This window comes from Vigna unguiculata, chromosome 10, assembly GCF_037176805.1.
Source record: "Vigna unguiculata cultivar grain cowpea cultivar isolate G323 ecotype 2 chromosome 10, ASM3717680v1, whole genome shotgun sequence".
NCBI lineage: Eukaryota > Viridiplantae > Streptophyta > Magnoliopsida > Fabales > Fabaceae > Vigna > Vigna unguiculata.
The window spans coordinates 11,985,169-12,005,312 of record NC_140801.1 but is presented as its reverse complement, the minus strand read 5'-3'; the positions used below and the strand labels follow the sequence as shown (position 1 = coordinate 12,005,312).

Sequence of the window (20,144 nt, the reverse complement as noted above, 5' to 3'; positions counted from 1 at the left end):
AAAAGATTCAACTCGATGATTCACTCTGAGTTTATGGTTCTATTAGCCACTGTAGTAGATCATATATATTTGAAAATAATCTCCTTTTATTTTCAAATAATAAATATTTTTTATATTATAGTTCTTAAATTTTTTAATATTGATATAATTTTCGTTACTTAACAATATCACAATATAATATTGTAGTGTTCGTATTAACTATTTTTTAACTATCTTTGAGATTTTTTGTGTTATCTTTCTGTTACGTATTAAAAAGAAAGATAAAATAAAGAGACAACACAAAAAATTTAGCAAAAAATTTAAATTAATTTGCAAACCATCGGTAACATATTAATTCAAAAATTATTACAACATATTTTATTGATGATAATTTATATTACATTTGGAGACATATATTGTGTTTCAGTTACAAAGGCTTACTAGCTATCCACCTGCTGAACATGGCATAACCTTCTTCAGGCTTGTACTCAGGAGCTGTGTGTCCTGAATCCTATAACCAGTTATGATATCATTAATAACTTATAAATATTAATTTTTAGTTTGGTAGAATAAATATTTACGTATTTATTTTTAATATAATAAAAATAATAATAATTCTGTTCATTTTATTTAAATTTCATAGAATGTTGTAATATAAGGAAAGAACAGTTAAAATATCTAAATTGGATGCTGATATGTTTACCTTCACAGTTGCAAATGTCATTTGATTAGAGTATGTTCTTGTGTATCTGCGTGGAATGCAAATTATTCACAAATTAGTATAATAGTAAATACTTTTTATCATTAAAAAAAAGTAAAGATTGCTTTTTAAATGCCTACAATATTAATCTCACTGAACTCATCTTCACTCTTGGTAATTTTATATTATGACATATCATACTGTTTCCTGTGCTATATATTTCTTTTGTTGATAAAAAAAATTATAATATATCAATGATAAATCTCTTTAAGATCATTTCACACAAAACAAAAAAATATAATAATAAGTGGTATCAAATTGATGGTGGTTTATTTTGATAACTGACTTAAACAAATAGAGTATAAATTAGGTGAAACTAGGTGAAATATTTCAAGTTTATAGATTTTTTACATTAGAAAGTCTTTGTGAAAAGATTTTTAGACAACCATTAATAATTTATTCATGATTAAAAGATGATTTCACTAAAAAAAGGAAGTGAATGTATCATACTATCAAGAAGTTCACACTTAAAAAATATTATTAAATTTTAAATTGAAACTCTTGTGTTGAATAAAAGTCAATAAAACGAACAAATATATAAATAAATAAAGAAAACCTCACGTATCTATTATTTTTAATATTTTAAGTTTAAAATATAAATTCTTTCAACTTGATAGCGGCTCAAATCCCCCCTCTTTAATTTTAAAAATACGTTTGTAATCTCTTAACTTTAATAAAAATTAGAATTAATTTATATTCTGTTATGAATTAATGATTGTCTATTGATTTATTCATATAATTTTTTACTCTTTATGGTAAATATTTGTATTAACTAAGTTGATTTGTTTCCTTTATGGATTACATATTGTATCTATAATGATTGTATTTATAAAGTTTCACTTTATTACTTTAATGATTGTATCTAGTGAAATAAAAAAACATGTTCACTAACATTGCAATATTCGATTATCCTAGTTGCACAACAAGTTTGCATTTACATCTAATGGATGATGTTACAACCTGTTAGTACGGTTCTTTTGAGAATCATATTTATATGAAAATCCTTGAAGGATTTTATTTGCCCAACCAGAAGTTTACAAATCAAAATGATCGTCTTGTTTGACATGATCAGTTATTATGATGCGAAATAAAAGGGTTGAAAAACTCATGTGAACACGTTTGAAGCGTGGTAGACCTATTGGTTCCAAAGATAACTCACTCTTGAATGAGAAAGGGGGCTAATATGCAAAATAAACTAATCGAAAAGGTTGAAATCCCAAAAGATTCATTTATGTAAAAATTTGGCAGATTTATTTATAAAGTCTTTGCCAAGAAGAACTTTTCAGCAATTGGTCCACAATATTGGACTTTGTCATCTTAATGATGTAAGTTTACATGAGGGGTAGAAATAGAAGATGTAAAGAACATTATTATATAAAATGATGTACTCTTTTTCCTTCACTAGGTTTTTATCCCAAAGGATTTTTCCTAGTAAGGTTTTAACGAGACACATTCTTTTATCAATTTATCAATGGACACTCAAGTGGGAGTGTTATGAATGAATGATTGTCCATTAATTTGATACACTTACTCATGTGATTTCATATGATTGATACTCATATGATTTATTACTCTTTATTTAAATATTTGTATTAAATTGGTTGATTTGTTTCCTTTATGGATTACATGTTGTATCTATGAATAGGACTCTTCCTATCAATAATAATACACAGATGAGTTTCTCCCTATTCTCTATTTTCTATTGTTTCTTCTCTTCTCTATTATCTATTATTCTCTCTCTATTATTCGCTTTATTTCATAACATATTCAAAATTTTGGTTAAATTTAATCTTATAATTTTAAAAATAGGTGAATTTAATCTTTTTAATTAAATTTTATTAAATTTATTTATATTTAAAACGTGTTTTTGAGTTAGTATTAAAGTAAAAATATGTAAAACAATATAAACAACTCAAATGTTATCATGAAACACAATTTAAATGTCATATAAACTTAATAAAGTTTAGTTAAAAAAATTAAATTTATGTATTTTTAAAATTAGATGACTAAATTAGATCAAAATTTAAAAAAATGAACTAATTTCAAATTTAATTAAAAATTAAAAAACCAAAAACATAAATGAATTCTCACCCTGCAACTTGATCTTCTAGAAGCCATGGCCTCCAATCTTGTAGAATGGAGTAGTTCAGAGCTCTGATCCATGCTTGAGTCGACATGAAAGGAACAACTGTATCATGATCCCCACTGCCAACAAAACACCAAACATCCTTAACACACAAAACATATGCAAACACAATTTTTCAAAACAAAACATATAAAACTCTTCACCTATATATTAAAGAACGATATGCTTTCGCACTCAGATTTACATGAAACGGGAAGCTACTATAGATCTCATACTCATAATCACTACTCCAACAACGTTCCCATTTGCCCTTGGTTCCCTGCAATCAACATACAAAAGATTAAAAGTTTATTTAAATCACTATCATCAATTTATTTGATTTAACACACATCCCAATATATATATATATATATATATATATATATATATATATATATATATAAATAAGGTTAAATATGTTTTTGTCCCTTAACTTTCGGTGAATCTTGGAATTAGTTCATTTTAAAATTTTGGACCAATTTAGTAATTCATCTTTCGAAATATGTGAATTTAGTTCTTTTAATCAAATTTTGTTAGGTTTATTTGATGTTTCGTATGGATTTCAGGATTGTATTTGAGTTGTTTATATAGTTTGGGCAATTTTGTATTTTAGGATCTTTGTTGGAAGTCCCACATCGACAAAAGATAAGGCAATTTCATAGTATATAAGTGAAGTGCAAACCTCACCTTCCAAGCTAATTTTGTGGAGTTGAGTTAGGCTTAAAGCTCACCACTAACATGGTACCAGAGTCAGGTTAGAGCATATCCTAGTAAACTTTCTTGGACAATTCATTAAAGCATTGTTCCACCCTCTAAACCTTCCAAGCTGGTTTTGTGGGGTTATCAATTATAAAAAAAAGTGAAGTCGTTACTTGAGAGATGACGACTTCACTTTTTCACTTCACTTTTTTTAAGAAAAAAAAAATAGAAACTGACAGGGTGGGAGACGACTTCACCTGTAATGTCATCGTCCACCCTGACGACTTACCCCTATTTTAAAAAAAATTTCAACGGACTCAATTTTACAAATTTCAGTTCAAAAAGACCTTAAATACAAAACTGCCTACGGTTTGACACATTTTTACTTTAATGTTAAGTCAAATACTATTATGAAATGTGTTTGAAATGTCAAATAAACTTAACAAAATTTGATTAAAAGAACTAAATCCACGTATTTCAAAAGATGGAAAACTAAATTAGTTCAAAGTTTCAAAATAGACTAACTCCAAATTTACTAAAAGTTAAGGGACCAAAACCATATTTAACACTATAAAATATTATGTCAAACCTCTCGAATGTGCAGCGATTTGCGAACGCTCTCATCATTGGCCCATTGAGTGACAAGGAAAAAACGATATGTCTGCAACAACGTAAAATGGTGAAATAAAATTGAAACCATGGTGGACAAAAAGTTTGAGAGTGCATTTAAGGTACGCAAGAATTACTTGGCATCTTGTGTCTAAGTCTAACTCTGTGAGATGAGAATTAAGAGAAGACTCAAAGTTTTGAGTCAGAGATCTTATCCATGGACCTTCATGTTTCTTAGCAGAATCATATTTGCAATAGCGATCCAAAATGTTGAATGTATTGATTCCTGAAAGCAACTGAACATAACAAATAATATTTATTATTACGATCAATAAACAAAAATAAAATAAAACAGAACACAGAACACAGAACTAGGATGGTTTTTACTTGCCTCATCATAGTAGTTGAGATCTCTTAAACACAACTCATTTGTAGAATCTACATATGTATATTCTCCTTTACAATTTCTCTTCAGTGACTGCCCATTCATGATGATTAAGAATTCATGTCATTTAAACAAGTTATTTTTTAATAAGTAGCATACTATTTTTGAATAATCAGCATACACTTTTAAACAAACAACGTATAATTTATTAATAAGCAACTTGTTTTATCAGTTATGTATTGGTCATTATATAAATTTTTGAAATAATATAAGATCTACCACGATATCTCTGAAAATAGCATATATAACTGATATTTTTCATAACAATAAATTATTCCTATCATTTATGAGTAATTAATATCACTCTCTTAATTTTTGGTTGATTAGAATGTACTTATCAATATAAAAAGGATGCCTAAATATTTTCACACACAATTTAAGTCATCACTTCATTTTGGTACGTTAGAAGGGAGGATAGGAGATATGTGCTCAACTCCCCTCACATAATACTAACAAGGCTTAAGTATACTTTTAGTAGTATATGAGTTGTTTACTCCAACACATCTCTACTTTAATATTTACAGGAAAAATGCATCTCACATGTACAAATATTTTAAGATAATTGAATGAAAATGACTATATTCATTATTTTTACAATTTGAAAACTAAAATATATCAAAATTTCAAACATGGATCAATTCTATTTTTCTTTCAAAATCCATAAATTAAAAACATTCTTAACCCTAACAACTAACCCTTGTCGAGATAAAAAAAAAAGTCAGCAGTTCAGCGGTTGCGACAAACTTTACTCAAAAGTACAATGCAAGTAGCATTATTAAAGAGAAGAAGAACACTTTTATTACCTCATATAGTTCATCAGAAATAAGTCCCATCCCATGAGAAAATGGGATTTGGTCATTTTTTTCTTTCCTTGTTGTTATTGGGTTCCCTAGCAGATATCCCTGAAAATAGTGGTGGATCTTGATAAGAAAGTTTGAAGGGACCAAAATAATATACTCAAATTTTATATATTTAATTATTACTAATGTAACAAAAGTATATATAATTTAGTATTGAAATCCTTGTATGTTTTATAGTAAAAAAAAAGTATAGTTTTGAAATTATATATGATATGAAACTCATTTTAAATAATTTTTTTTAATTTAATCTCTTCCCCTATATATTTCCACATTTGAGAACGCTTTCTTATAATAAATTCCAAGGAATTAATCAGAAACATTCGTCTTGTAATTTAAAAGAATTAATATGAAACTTCTCACTTATAATTTTTTGAATATTTAGGAATGGTTCTCTAATTCAACAATTGAATTCCTAACATGCTTGAAAATAGGTGAAGGAGTGGATTTGTATTGTTTTGATCTTCAAGGGTATCTTCTTTTTATCACTTTAAAAAAATAAATATATTGTTTTATTTTTCATCAATATACCTATTAAAATAAATTAAGACTAAAAAATAATTTATCAACATCTAATCAAAGATTGAGAGACATAATTACTAAAAAAATAAATATGGTAATCAAGTCACATCTAAGAAATGGTTATAAAAAAACATATAGTACATATATAACTTTTATTTTTACATTCATAAAAAAATAAATATAAAAAAACTTAGAAGATGAAAAAAAAAAACTAAATATCAAACTAATATTTTCCTATCAAGAGAAATGAGAGAGTTGCCTTTTTTTATCTTAAACTAGTATACTGACTCGTGCATACGCATGAGTTGTATTTTTTTATATTTTGTATATTAAAATAATGAAGTAGTGAAAATATTATGTAATGAAATATTATGAAAAATATGTTATATTATTGTAAATATTGTTATTAAAGTAATGAAGTAGTAAATCTAAGTGATGTAATAATAATTTCGGTTCTAAATATAATAAATAGAATTGCTATCATAATATAGTACAATTAATTAATTTTACGAAATAATTATAATAGCATGTGACTTGTGACGTAAGCACGTTTTTATTTTGTTTTTTTTATTTCAAATCTTTTTAGAATAATAATATAATTATTATTATATTTATTTAACCATTAAAAATACTAATAATAATATTAATTATAAATTATAAAAATTTTAAAAGATTAAAAATCTATTCAGTAAAAGTATTTAGTATAACAATGTTTTTTATAATTAAAAAAGAAAACACTTATATTAATAACACTACTATGAATAGTAATAATAGTAATAATAAAAATAATAATAATACCAATAATAACAAACTAATGATAATAATAATAATGTTTATGCTATAAATATTAATGTCAATGTTAACACTAAGGCCAATGTTAACCATAATAATCCATAATTATATATAAAGATATACATCAAAAATAAAACAAATAAAAAGGATAAGTAATTGAAATATGATCCTGTAATAAATTAAATTAAGGTATGTGTCTAATTATAATAATTATAACACCATTATAATAGTATCTCGTAGTGATAAAAATAATAATAATACAACAACTACATGAATAAAGAGGTAAATATTTTGTGTGTTCTCTTTTATTTTTACAATTTCATCCTCTTAATTATTATTTGTTAAATTTAAATAATTATTTATAATAAAAAAATATTTGTCAGTTTTATCATTTTACTAATTTCAATAACTATTTTTTTAATTCAAAAAGTTACACAGATCTAGAGATAAAATGAACAACAAAATAAATAAAAAGTGCAAGTAATTGAAATATAATATCGTAGTAGATAAATGTAAGATGTATGATTAACTATAATAATAATAATAATAATAATAATAATAATAATAATAATAATTAATAATAGTAATAATAACACTAAAATAATATCATGTAAAAAATAAAAATAATATAATAATACAATTACATATATAAAGAGATAAACATCTTTGGTGTCTTTTTTTGTTTTTTCAATTATATCCTTTTAATTATTATATATTAAATTTAAATAATTATTTATAATAAAAAATTATTTTTAGTTTTATTATTGTACTAATTTTAGTAACTATTATTTTGAATTGAAATAATTGTTCAAATGTAAAGATAAATGAACAACAAAACAAATAAAAAGAACAAATTGAAACATGATGCCTATATGGTAAGTAAAAGTAAGATGTGTAACTAACCATAATAATAATAATAACTATTATAATAATTATATTTTTTATTAATAATAATAATAGTAATATAATAATAGAAATAATTATAGTTAATAATAATGATAATAATACTTATAGTTGGAAGTAACAATGATCATAATAATTATAATTGATAATAATAATAATAATAATAGTTAATAATAATAATAATAATTACAATTATAGTTAGAGCTGCTCATAATAACAATAATTCGCTACTAAAAAAACTCATATAACAATGATTTTTTTTTGTAGAAGATTGCACCTCTAACTATAATAATAATAATATACTAATAGAAATAATTATAGTTAATAATAATGATAATAATACTTATACATGGAAGTAACGATGATCATAATAATTATAGTTGATAATAATAATGATAGTTGATGATAATAATAATGATAGTTGATAATAGTAATAATTACAATTATAGTTAGAGCTGCTGATAATAATAATAATTTGCTACTAAAAAAACTCATATAACAATGATTTTTTTTTGTAGGAAAATTGCAGCTCTAACTATAATAGTAATATAATAATAGAAATAATTATAGTTAATAATAATGATAATAATACTTATAGTTGGAAGTAACAATGATCATAATAATTATAGTTGATAATAATAATGATAGTTGATAATAATAATTACAATTATAGTTAGAGCTGTTGATAATAATAATAATTTGCTACTAAAAAAAATTCATATAATAATGAATTTTTTTTTGTAGAAAATACTTAACAATTTTATTATTAAAAAAATAATTGTATGAAATTACTGTCAATTTTTTTTGCAAAATATTTTGTATAAAACACATTTCATAAAGGTTTTGTGAAAAATACTTACGAATTTTATAATTTTGTAGGAAATAATTAACCACGAAGGAATTACTTGTCAATTAAGATTCTTAGAAAAAATCACGGGAAAAAATATTTTCTTGCAAAATTTTTTAACAAACTAGTAAACTCACCCATGCTCACACAACAGTTGTATTTTTTTTATTTTGTATATTAAAATAATAAAGTAGTAAAAATATTATGTAATGAAATATTATGAAAATTATGTTATATTGTTGTAAATGTTGTTATTAAAGTAATGTAGTACTAAATCTAAGTGATGTAATAATAATTGTAGTTCTAAATATAATAAATAGAATTGATATCATAATATAGTGCAGTTAATGGATTTTACGAAATAATTATAATAGCATGTGACTCATGCATGTATACACATTGTTTTTTATTTCAAATCTTTTTAGAATAATAATATAATTATTATTATATTTATTTAACCTTTAAATTACTAATAATAATATTAATATAAATTGTAATTAATATTAATATAATATTATAATAAACACATAAAAATATTACAAATAATATTATTACTTGTAATTAATATTGTAGTTGAAATCATAAATAAATGAAAAAATAAAAACAAATTGAGTTTTGTAGAATTTGAACCCGAGTCTTTTTGTACCAGAGTTTTAAAATGACGAAAAATTAATTTTTATGACACGTGCCAATAAAAGAAAATGGATAATGTAGTAATTTTGGTAGTATATTCTTTTCTTAATATGTAATTTGTACCAGAATTTTAACATGACACAAAAATTAATTTTAATAATACGTGTCAATAAAAGAAAATGGTCAATGTAGTAATTTTGGTAGTATATTCTTTTCTTAATATGTAATGTAATGTAATAGTAGAAAATGGATGAGAACATAGAGTGAAAAAATGAATTTATATCTAACTTTCTATTTTTTTTAAAATAAAAAAAAGGAGATGCAAAAGTAATAAATAAATACAAAACTTGAAATGAGAGAGAAAAATATATCTCAATAAATTTTATTATTCTTTATTATATTTAATTTTTTATTTTATTATTTATAATATTAAATATTATATTTTATAAAAAAGTAAAAATCAATCTAAAAAAATTAAAAAAAAGTATTTAAAAAAAATTAAAAAATCTTACCTTGTGTTTGGATGGAGCATTTCAACCGTGGTTAGAAATTGAAATGCTCTGTATTTGAATTGCTTGCAATTAAATCCCCTTCATTTTCTAAATAACTTGTTTGGATAAAGAAATTAAAATACCTTACATTTCAATTTCTTGTTTGGAAAAAAACAATTGAATTTCTTGTGAGATAAATTTAATTTGTACAATATTTATTTTAGGCTTAATTATGTTTTGAGTTCATGATAAATTTGAAAACGGGCTTGATGATCCAGATGGGTTGGGCTGACCCAACTACCTAGCCGAATTGGTCTTACTCGATGACCTAGATGGGTCAAGACGACCGAAAAACCCAAATAGTCTGGGTCGGCCCGATGATCCAAACAAGTCTGACGGCCCATACCTACCGATCATGCTCATCAAATTCGTCAAACTGGCCCAGCATGACCCGACCCAACTCGACTCGTCTAGGTCATTGGCCTGGCTTGGCCCCACTAGGTTGTCAAGCCCACGCGACCCATCTTGGTCGTCGGGCTCGTCCAAACAGTGTGGGTTGTCGGACTTGATCGACCTGTTTGATTTGTCAAAGCCGTCCAACCTGTATGTGTCATCAAGTCACCCGGTCTGTCTAGGTCATCGGGTTCGCCCAACCCGACTGGGTTGTTGGGCCTAGTTGACCCGTTCAATCTGTCTGGATCATATGACCAGCCTAGTTTGTCATGGTTGTCGGGTTTGCCGGGTTTGTTTGGGATTGAGTCCAAAGTGTGAGATTGATGAGAAGAATTTCAAATTTCACCTTTTTTTAGGGCATTTGAATTTATTCTAATTTAGCTAATAGAAATACTTTAAGAAACATTTTAAATGCTTTTTAATTTCTTTATCCAAACAAAGCATTTCATTAAAAAGAATTTCAAATTCTCCAAATAAATGAATTACCCTCTTGAATTGTTTCATCCAAACACACCATTAGAGACATGTAGGGACCTTCCAAGGTCCGCCACTGCTGCCTGAAAATATCTTAAGATCAATTTAGACTTTAGAGTGGTAACCGAAAAGATATTCCTTGAATGATTTGGGGTTTTGAAAATTGAACTTAGTTATCAAAACTCAGTCTCTAGAAATTTATTTTGTCTGTAGTAAAAGCACGGACAGAGAAACTGGTAGCAAACCTTGAGATTTATCGGTGGTTGAAGACCAATTTCATTTCCTGTTCATCAAAGAAATCGAAGAATAATTGTAAGATTTATTATATATGTCCATGCATGATAAGCTTTTTATATGTTATATATAGTTAAATGTAAAGTGAGATTTAGTTTGCACAACAATCTTGTAAAAAACTGTCCTTAACTTATGCAATAAATGTAGCAGTTTTTTACAGTTAATATATGTTAGGAGATGTGAAACTAAAAGATTTGAAATTTCATACCTTTTGAAATTTCTTGAACAATGGCAGGGCCAGGTATGCCAGAATATGAATCAGCTCCCATGTAAAACTCATTTGAAATAAATTCAGGATGATCAATCAGCCACTACAAAGATCATTACCATACCAGGATTGTAGTTTAATAAAAGAATGATCAAAATTATGGTAGCTTGTTTTCAAAATGCTTAAGAAAGGGGAATTTGGTGATGAAACTAGGAAAACTCACAAAACACGATAAGAGTGAATATTAACTTAATTTCACAAAATCAAAATCTAACATGTAAAATAAGATTTGTATTTATTTATAAATTATAAAATTATTTTATCTTTAATCGTTTGACTAAAACAATTTTATTTTTTTAAAAATTGTCAAACAATCGTATATCAAACAATTTTTTTCTATCAGAAAAGTTGATAGAAAATTAAACTGAAAAAATAATAAAAATTTAAGTGAGTAATATGAACTCAGTTAAATTTTTAACTTAAAATTTAATTAATGAAACAAAAACTCACAAAACATGATGAAAGTGAACGTACCTTCCTAAGAAATTGATGAGTATGGTGAACTAACTTCCAGTCACTTCTATTAGCAGTAAGATTTTTGGCATACGAGAAGCCTGTTCCTAAAGGCAAATCCACAAAAATAATGCTACACACCTGTCAAAACAAAACACAATAAAAGAATTATTTTAGGTTTTATTAAATTTGAAGTTAAAAATGTAACTGAGTTCTTATTACTCAGCTAAATTTTTATTATTTTTCAGTTTAGTTTTCTATTATTATCTTATTATAAAAATTTTGAATCTTAATAAATTTTAGTTGTATGAAAATTAAATTAACTATGAGATGAAATTAAAGTCAAATGAGGATGCTAGCTCTTTCCAAGTAAGGGAAGATAATATTTTTTTTTATGCTTTTATAAATAATGTGTCTGTTTTGGTTCAGTTGGGTGCTCTTGATGATTTGATATGCTTTTGATGGTGTGAAAATAATTTGTATATTGTTTATGGATGAATTTTTGGCTTGGCATGCGTGAGAGCAGGTGAGATCTGCTATGCTCGCCTAAGCGAGCTGTTTTTCGCCCAAACGAGAAGCTCTCGCCTAAGCGAGGAGCTCTCGCCTAAGCGAGAATGGCAGTAACTCGTGCCCTTTGGTTTCGAGTGCTCGCCTGAGCGAAGGCCTCTCGTTTGAGAGAGAACTTGAAGTGCTCTCTGTTTTCAATCTCGCTTAAGCGAAAGCTTTTCGCTTGAGCGAGAGACCCTGTCGCCTGAGCGAGAGCTCCTTAGTTTGAGCGAGATTGACAACATAGTTGTTTAAATACTTGTATGCTCCCATGATTGATTTGTTTACCCTTTTAAAGCATGAAAATATGATGCCAACGTTTCATGCAACGTGTTTGTGTTTTCTTTAGTTTTTGTTGTTTGGGATTTTGTATTCTTACATGTTGAAACCAGTGAAAAGCTATCAGTTTAGCTTAAGCGAGAGATTTTAGCTTAAGCGAGATCAGTCTAGCTTAAGCGAGAATTTCCAGCTTAAGCGAGACCATTCTAGCTTAAGCGAGATCAGTCTAGCTTAAGCGAGAATTTCTAGCTTAAGCGAGATCAATCTACCTTAAGCGAGAATTGCTGTAGAATTTTAATTCCTCACTTTAACTTGAACTTGTGGATTGATTCAATTACTTTTAAAAGCATGAATTGGGCGAATGGGTATGAGTAGAATGGTTTATGGTCTGTGATTGAAAAGTTTAACATGACCTTGACATGTGGCATGTATGAGATGGTTGGTAATTAAAGTGGCATGGTATTGGTATGAGATGAAATTCTATATTCATGGTTTGGGAAGGATGAGTTGGTATGGACTCCACATGTGATGGGAATGAGGATTGGTTATAGAGGTTGACATGAGATTTACGTGCATGATAAATATTACTTGATTGATTGAGTATGATTGGTCTGTGGTCAGTACGTAATCCCATGAGCCTCTAGGTGAGACCCCATGGTAGTGCTTCAGTTGTCGGGACGTAATTCCATGACCCCTGTTAGTGGGAGTTCATGGTGGTGCCTCATCTATATAACTTGGTAAGGATTCAAGGTAAGGTTGCATCCTAACGCTCTAAGAAGTCAGTTAGTCTTACATAGAGCGGACTAACTCTTGTGGTGAGAGTAGCAGGAGGCCTGAAACTCATTAAGGGCTAACCTTGTATGTGGGGGATTGAGACATTGTAACACTTGTAACACTTAGCTCGGGGGTGAGCAGGATAATCCACCACAAGTGCAAGCATTCGCTGAATTCGACTAGATTATATGTATCCGGATGAGTCAAGTCTGAGTCTAGTGTATTGTTTGAGAAGTCATAACATGTTCTGGATGATATAGACTACTTGGATTATGTAATAGCATGTGACTGTATGATAAACTGTTTTCTACTCTAGCTTACCACGTTTGCTTGTTGGTTGCCTTGTATGTGGTTCTTCTCCTTTTGCGATGATTATCAATTTATTGATTTGAGCAGATGCGAGAGGTTCTCGAAGTCAACAGGAAAATGGTGACTCTGCTGCATAGTCCGCCTGGGCTGGTTCCCGCTTAATGGATTTTCTCTTAGGGCTGTGGCCAATGTATTAACTTGTTTTCAATCTTAATTGTATTATGGTTGGATTATGTATCCTGTGTGTATTGGCATCGTGATGTGCCTTAGGATTTTCTTTTAAAACTCTTGGATATTCTTAAGGAGTGAGTTATACTCCGAACCTTTGCTCGGAATATTGTTTATGTGTGACGTGTCATTTAATTAAGTTTATTTATTAAAATGGGACGTTACATTTATGGTTTCAGAGCAGTTCGTCCTTAACATGACCCGAGGTTGTGGGTTTGTCATGCCTCGCGGGCGTGAGTAGTCATGTCTAGTTAAGTTTGTAAGTGAAACCAAAAGTTTTGAGAACAGAAAACGCCTTGATAATGTTATGAGGGTGCACACTCATGACTAGATTAAAGGTTGTTTTTTCTTTCTTAATTCTACTTGTTAGGGAAAGAAGGGTGACAGACAAAAAGGTTTGGTTGTCTATAAATGATGGAGTGTTGCTTCGTATGTTCTAGTTTATCTTGTTATGCCTTTGTGCTCTGTGTCTGGTGTCTATAGAAATAAGGGAATGCATATTCAATGTCAACTTGGCCTGCTTACCTTTACAAGTGTTGGATGAGGTCTCTGAGACAACTTCTTGCCTCAAAGATAGGAAGTTGATGTGTGATGTATACCGTTGAGCAAGGAAAGGTAAGTTTGGGTTAGTAGTTTGAGAAAAGATGTTGGAGTTTAGCAACGATTGGACTAAGGGAGCTTCAAGGACAAGTTTGGGATCAAATACCGCAAGTTTTCCAAAATAAGTTGAATCTAGAGGTTAGAATATATGGGAGATATCAGTGCATGCAAGTGTAACAACGTTTGAGGAAAAATCAACTTGGTTCTACATTCCGGTAATGCCGGGGTTCAGAGTTCTACAAATACATGTAATGTTAAGAGAAGTGTCATTAAATTTGGTCGTATGGCCATATCAAGTGTTTTCTTGGATTGGTGGAAAAGAAGCAATTGGCAAATCCTGGGTTGTAGAAAATAATGAGATTGCTTGGCATCGAGCAAGCTGAGAAAGATAAAGACCATGAAGTGTAAAAAGACGACAAATCTCTAGTTGGAGGCTAAAATGGAGTAGAGCTTACGAATCAGTCAAGTAGGATAATGTTTCCTAAGTAAAGGAAAAAAAATAATATGTGGATAAAAAAAGGAAGTGGCATAAAGGTTTCGTACTAGGTTGGATAGTTAGAAGGAGATGATTGGTCTTTGGAGTTGGTAGAAGGATGTTTCATGGAAAAGTAGTTTACATGAGCAAAACAATTGACCTTGGGCTGAGGCCAAGAAATCTAAGTGTTGGGTTTTGTAGGAATGGCAAGATCTAGTGGGGGCAAAATACACTAAGGAATGAAAGGAGAAGAAAAGTCTGAAGAAATTGAAATGGTGTATATGATAGCTGGTGCTAGAGTGAGTAGCACAAATGATCAAATTCGAGGATACAAAGTATAAAAGTGGTGCTTGGGATATGGGTTTGTGGGATGATATACCTCTTGGTATCGCCCATATGGTAAAGGAGTCATGGGTGCCTGCAAGAGGGAGTTGGAGTTGAGATGGTGGTTTGCTACAATTGCAGTCAAGTGACGTTTACTCGGGTGGGTCTCATGTCTTATGGTGACCAAAGGATTTAAATTCAAAGCCAATTTGAATTGTTTCCTTTACAAGGTTGGGACATAATCTCAAGGGTGAATTGGTTGTTTTCTTAATCTCATTCTTAGGAGATGTGATCCCCAATGAAGTAGTATCCTTTGATTTAAAGAGATGAGTCAGTAATGGTGTAACAAGTGTGGATCAAGCTGAAAGGTGAGGGCATGATGTCATGTGAATCAAAGTTATACGACAAAGGCAAGCGAAAAATAGACGCAAGGAATCTCAGTGGTAGAAGAGTTATAGATTTGTTCTGAAGTAAATATTAGAATTTTCGCTTTGGAGTGCTGAAGTTCACTTTTGGGTCTGAAATAGAACTTGTGCTAATAGTTTCTAATTGGAGGATTTATGCTAGGATTGTGAAGTAAGAGAAACAAGTGAAAGAGTTGTTAGAGACATAATGGTATAAACTCAGTATAATCACCAGGATGACTGCAAGTTTGGTGAATCTTTAAAAAGAAGTTGTGGTGTGTCAAGCTGTTCAAGAAGAGTATTGACTAAGGTTGGAGTGGCTAATAAGGAATATAGTTTTAAAATGATAGATACATTGTTGAGAAAATGGAACGCTAAGGCTATCAAAAGAGGAGTTTAAAGGGTTCTTCAAGTTTTATAGGGGTCTCGAGGAAGGTTTCTAAACGACGATTGCTTCCTTATCATGGCGAACATGAAAGGATAATTAGTTTGAGTAAACAAACAAGTGACCTTATGTATGGGTCAGAGTAGCGCAGCGGGATGGTGGCAGATGATGCTTAGAAATGGTAAGACGTGCACGAGAAGAACTATCTTACTCATGACCTAGTGATTACTACGAAGACCAGTTCTTTAAAAACATCAAAGGTTTCATTCTTGTGAGTATCGGGTAAAAGTGTGCAATGATCATTCAGAGAGTGAAGTGTAGGGTTGCATAGAGGAAGTTGGACCAAGGAAATGAGAGGTGGTTGAATTATGTTTTCAAGTTAGGGTACCAACCTAGAAGTAAGGAAGTAAGAGTCGGTGCTTATTTCTATAAGAGAATTCAAGATCTAGGCTTGGCAAGGTAAGAGTAAGAGTTGGTGGAGAAGTTAGTGTCTAAGTTGGGAGGAGAAGAGGTGAAGAGATTTCATTGGTCAAGTCATTTGACTAGTACAAGGGAGTTTCTCAAAGAGGTAGGGAAAAAAGCCAAATCAGGAAATCTTAGTTTGAGGTGTATTGTAGAGTTGATTGATACAGATCAAACTAGAGACTTGAAGTCAGGGAGAGTTATGGTTTTGAGGTTTCTGTGAAATAATGGTTTCAGGTTAGGCGATTAAAGGTGAAGGTAGGACGCCAAAACGATATGGTGAAGGAAACAATTGAAGGTTTTAAATTGGAAATGGAACAACTCGGTAGTGAACTTGTTGCCTTGGTTGAAGCCAACAGAGGAAGCAAGAGGTATGAGTGTCCTTATACATAAAAGTGGTCAAGAGTGTTGATGGTGGGGCAGTAGGCCAGAACCCAAGAGTGATCAAGTCAGTGGAGAGATGCTTAAAGGAGAGAACAAGGTGATGGGAAGTGATAACGAACATGCTTTAGTTTGAGATTTGAAGTCATCTGAGACTTTGATAAATAAAATTTAACAATTATTTAACAATTTTTAGAAAAATAAAATAGTTTTAGTCGACTTTTATATTTAAAAGAAAGAAAAGTGAGTAGTAACGAAGATCATTGTTGTAAGACCAACTTTATTTTCTACCCTTATTTTTAAAGGCCCACCCTAATCAGTTGGGCCTAAAGGCTGGCCCATAGGGTGCCAAGGTCCTTCATTCTGCACTCACTTGTCAAAATCAGTGCTCTCACTCTTACCTTTCCTCTCCACAGAAACTCTGCTAGGGCTCAGTAACACCATGGTCAAGCTAGTTTGAACTCATTCCTTCTTCACCTTAGTAAGTTGTTCCCAAAGTTGTGGTGCTCACTGTTTGGGTATACGAGTCTTTTGGATAGCTCTTTCCAGGTCAGGGAAGCTAGGATTTTTTTTTTAATTTTTTTATAAATAATGTGCTTGTTTTGGTTCTATTGGGTGCTCTTGATGATTTGATGTGCTTTTGATGGTGTGAAAATAATTTGTGTATTGTTTATGGATGGATTTTTGGCTTGGCATGCGTGAGAGTAGGTGAGATCTGCTATGCTCGCCTAAGCGAACTGTTTTTCTCCCAAACGAGAAGCTCTCGCCTAAGCGAGAAGTGCAGTAACTCGCCCCCTTTTGGTTTCGAGTGCTCGTCTAAGCGAAGGCCTCTCGCTTGAGCGAGAACTTGAAGTGCTCTCTGTTTTCAATCTCGCTTAAGCGAGAGCTCCTTAGTTTGAGCGAGATTGACAACATAATTGTTTAAATACTTGTGTGCTCCCATGATTGATTTGTTTACCCTTTTAAAGCATGAAAATATGATGCCAACGTTTTATACAACGTGTTTGTGTTTTCTTTAGTTTTTGTTGTTTAGGATTTTGTGTTCTTACATGTTGAAACCAGTGAAAAGCTGTCAATTTAGCTTAAGCGAGAGATTTTAGCTTATGCGAGATCAGTCTAGCTTAAGAAAGAATTTTGAGCTTAAGCGAGACCAGTGTAGCTTAAGCGAGATCAGTCTAGCTTAAGCGAGATCAGTCTACCTTAAGCGAGAATTGCTGTAGAATTTTAATTCCTTACTTTAACTTGAACTTGTGTATTGATTCAATTACTTTTAAAAGCATGAATTGGGCGAATGGGTATGAGTAGAATGGTTTATGGTCTATGATTGAAAAGTTTAACATGACCTTGACATCTGGCATGTATGAGATGGTTGGTAATTAAAGTGGCATGGTATTGGTATTAGATGAAATTCTATATTCATGGTTTGGGAAGGATGAGTTGGTATGGACTCCACATGTGATGGGAATGAGGATTGGTTATAGAGGTTGACATGAGATTTACGTGCATGATAAATATTACTTGATTGATTGAGTATGATTGGTCTGTGGTCAGTACATAATCCCATGAGCCTCTAGGTGAGACCCCATGGTGGTGCTTCAGTGGTCGGGACGTAATTCCATGACCCCTGTTAGTGGGAGTTCATGGTGGTACCCCATCTATATAACTTGGTAAGGATTCAAGGTAAGGTTGCATTCTGACGCTCTAAAAAGTCAGTTAGTCTCACATAGAGCGGACTGACTCTTGTGGTGAGAGTAGCAGGAGGCCGGAAACTCATTAAGGGCTAACCTTGTGTGTGGGGGATTGAGACATTGTAACACTTGTAACACTTAGCTCGAGGGTGAACAGGATAATCCACCACAAGTGCAAGCATCCGTTGAATCCGACTAGATTATATGTATCCGGATGAGTCGAGTCTGAGTCTAGTGTATTGTTTGAGAAGTCATAACATGTTTTGGATGATATAGACTGCTTGGATTGTGTAATAGCATGTGATTGTATGATAAACTGTTTTCTACTCTAGCTTACCCTGTTTGCTTGTTGGTTGTCTTGTATGCGGTTCTTCTCCTTTTGCGATGATCATCAATTTATTGATGTGAGCAAATGCGAGAAGTTCTCGCGGTCAACAGGGGAATGATGACTCTGCTGCTTAGTCCCCTTGGGCTGGTTCCCGCTAAGTGGATTTTCTCTTAGGGCTATGGCCCATGTATTAACTTGTTTTCAATCTTAATTGTATTACGGTTGGATTCTATATCCTGTGTGTATTGACATCGTGATGTGCCTTAGGATTTTCTTTTAAAACTTTTGGATATTCTTAAGGAGTGAGTTATACTCGGAACCTTTGCTCAGAATATTGTTTATGTGTGACGTGTCATTTAATTAAGTTTATTTATTAAAATGGGAAGTTACAATTGTCAAGTGATAGTAAAAAAATTTAGTGTGTCCTTTTTTATAATAGGTAAGATGATTATTATCTTATGAAAAAGAAAATTGAATCTTAATAAATTTTAATTGTATGAAAATGAAATTAAAGATGAGATGAAATGAAGGTGAAATGAGGATACATTATGAAATATATACCTTCGTCCATGAGTGTGGCATCAAGATCAAATTTGGCACGCTCCCATCGGACTTCTCGGTCTTGAATCGCAATGGACCTACAAATCCAATTGATTCAATCTTTTTGGTGAAGCTCATATTTGGATGCATTCACTATCACATCATTTTCAACTATCTAAATGGAAACAAAGGTCAGGTGAAGTACAAGATTGAAGGGAATATGAATATTTCAATGGTGATTGTCCCTTGAATCAAGTGTTTGTTATCAAAGAAATCAACTAAGAAAATTTTCATCTCAGAATTACCTATTTGAAAAACAAGACTACATAAGGAAGAACAACCGGGACCTCCAGTTAGCCAAAGGATAAGAGGATCTTTTGTAGGATCATTCTCTGACTTGATAAAGTAGTAAAACACTTGCATATCATCATCTCTTTCTCCCAATCCTACATACCTGTTTTTGCTTTATGTCTATCAAACCCAAAATTCATTGAATCGTTGAAAACAGGGTTCAAATCAGAAAAGGGTAAGCGCTGTTGCGTACCCTGTTTCCAGTTCAAATGGAAGAGGCCCTTCAAAACCAGGAAGCTCTTCTACCTTCGAACCAAGCTGCGATGATACGCGTGCGAAAACTGCAAGAACAATCACAAAAATAATGCCAAAATTGAAACAGATAATACCAAACGTGTTCATCTTAGAAACTATGTAGGTGATAAGTTTAGGAAGCTGGAAAATGTTTGAATATATAAATTCTTTTCGTACAAGGTATCCTATAAATCTCAAATCGATTCCCGAAAATCCAAAAGACATTAATGAC

The 20,144-nt window shown here is 30.6% G+C and overlaps 1 protein-coding gene across 1 annotated transcript; it reads right to left on the bottom strand.

Moving 5' to 3' along the window:
* Nucleotides 1-286: 286 nt before the first annotated feature.
* On the bottom strand, nt 287-20,144 carry LOC114165870 (serine carboxypeptidase-like 11). The gene is made up of 14 exons (XM_085667899.1): nt 19,872-20,144; nt 19,633-19,781; nt 19,349-19,425; nt 11,626-11,745; nt 11,092-11,194; nt 10,835-10,872; nt 5,421-5,519; nt 4,564-4,650; nt 4,310-4,468; nt 4,153-4,224; nt 3,029-3,144; nt 2,831-2,944; nt 683-728; nt 287-490 (listed from the first exon to the last, which is right to left on the bottom strand). Exons 1-14 carry the CDS (start codon nt 20,135-20,137, stop codon nt 407-409), a joined length of 1,530 nt encoding a protein of 509 aa, XP_085524025.1. The 5' UTR covers nt 20,138-20,144; the 3' UTR covers nt 287-406.

Bases quoted from the DNA above. Each gene is read 5' to 3' on its own strand.
- LOC114165870 (XM_085667899.1), bottom strand. From the start codon at position 20,137: ATGTCTTTTGGATTTTCGGGAATCGATTTGAGATTTATAGGATACCTT. The intron at 19,782-19,871 runs GTACGCAACAGC...AAGCAAAAACAG, and splicing joins CCATTTGAACTGGAAACAGG to GTATGTAGGATTGGGAGAAA. The intron at 11,195-11,625 runs GTACGTTCACTT...TGATCTTTGTAG, and splicing joins CTCATCAATTTCTTAGGAAG to TGGCTGATTGATCATCCTGA.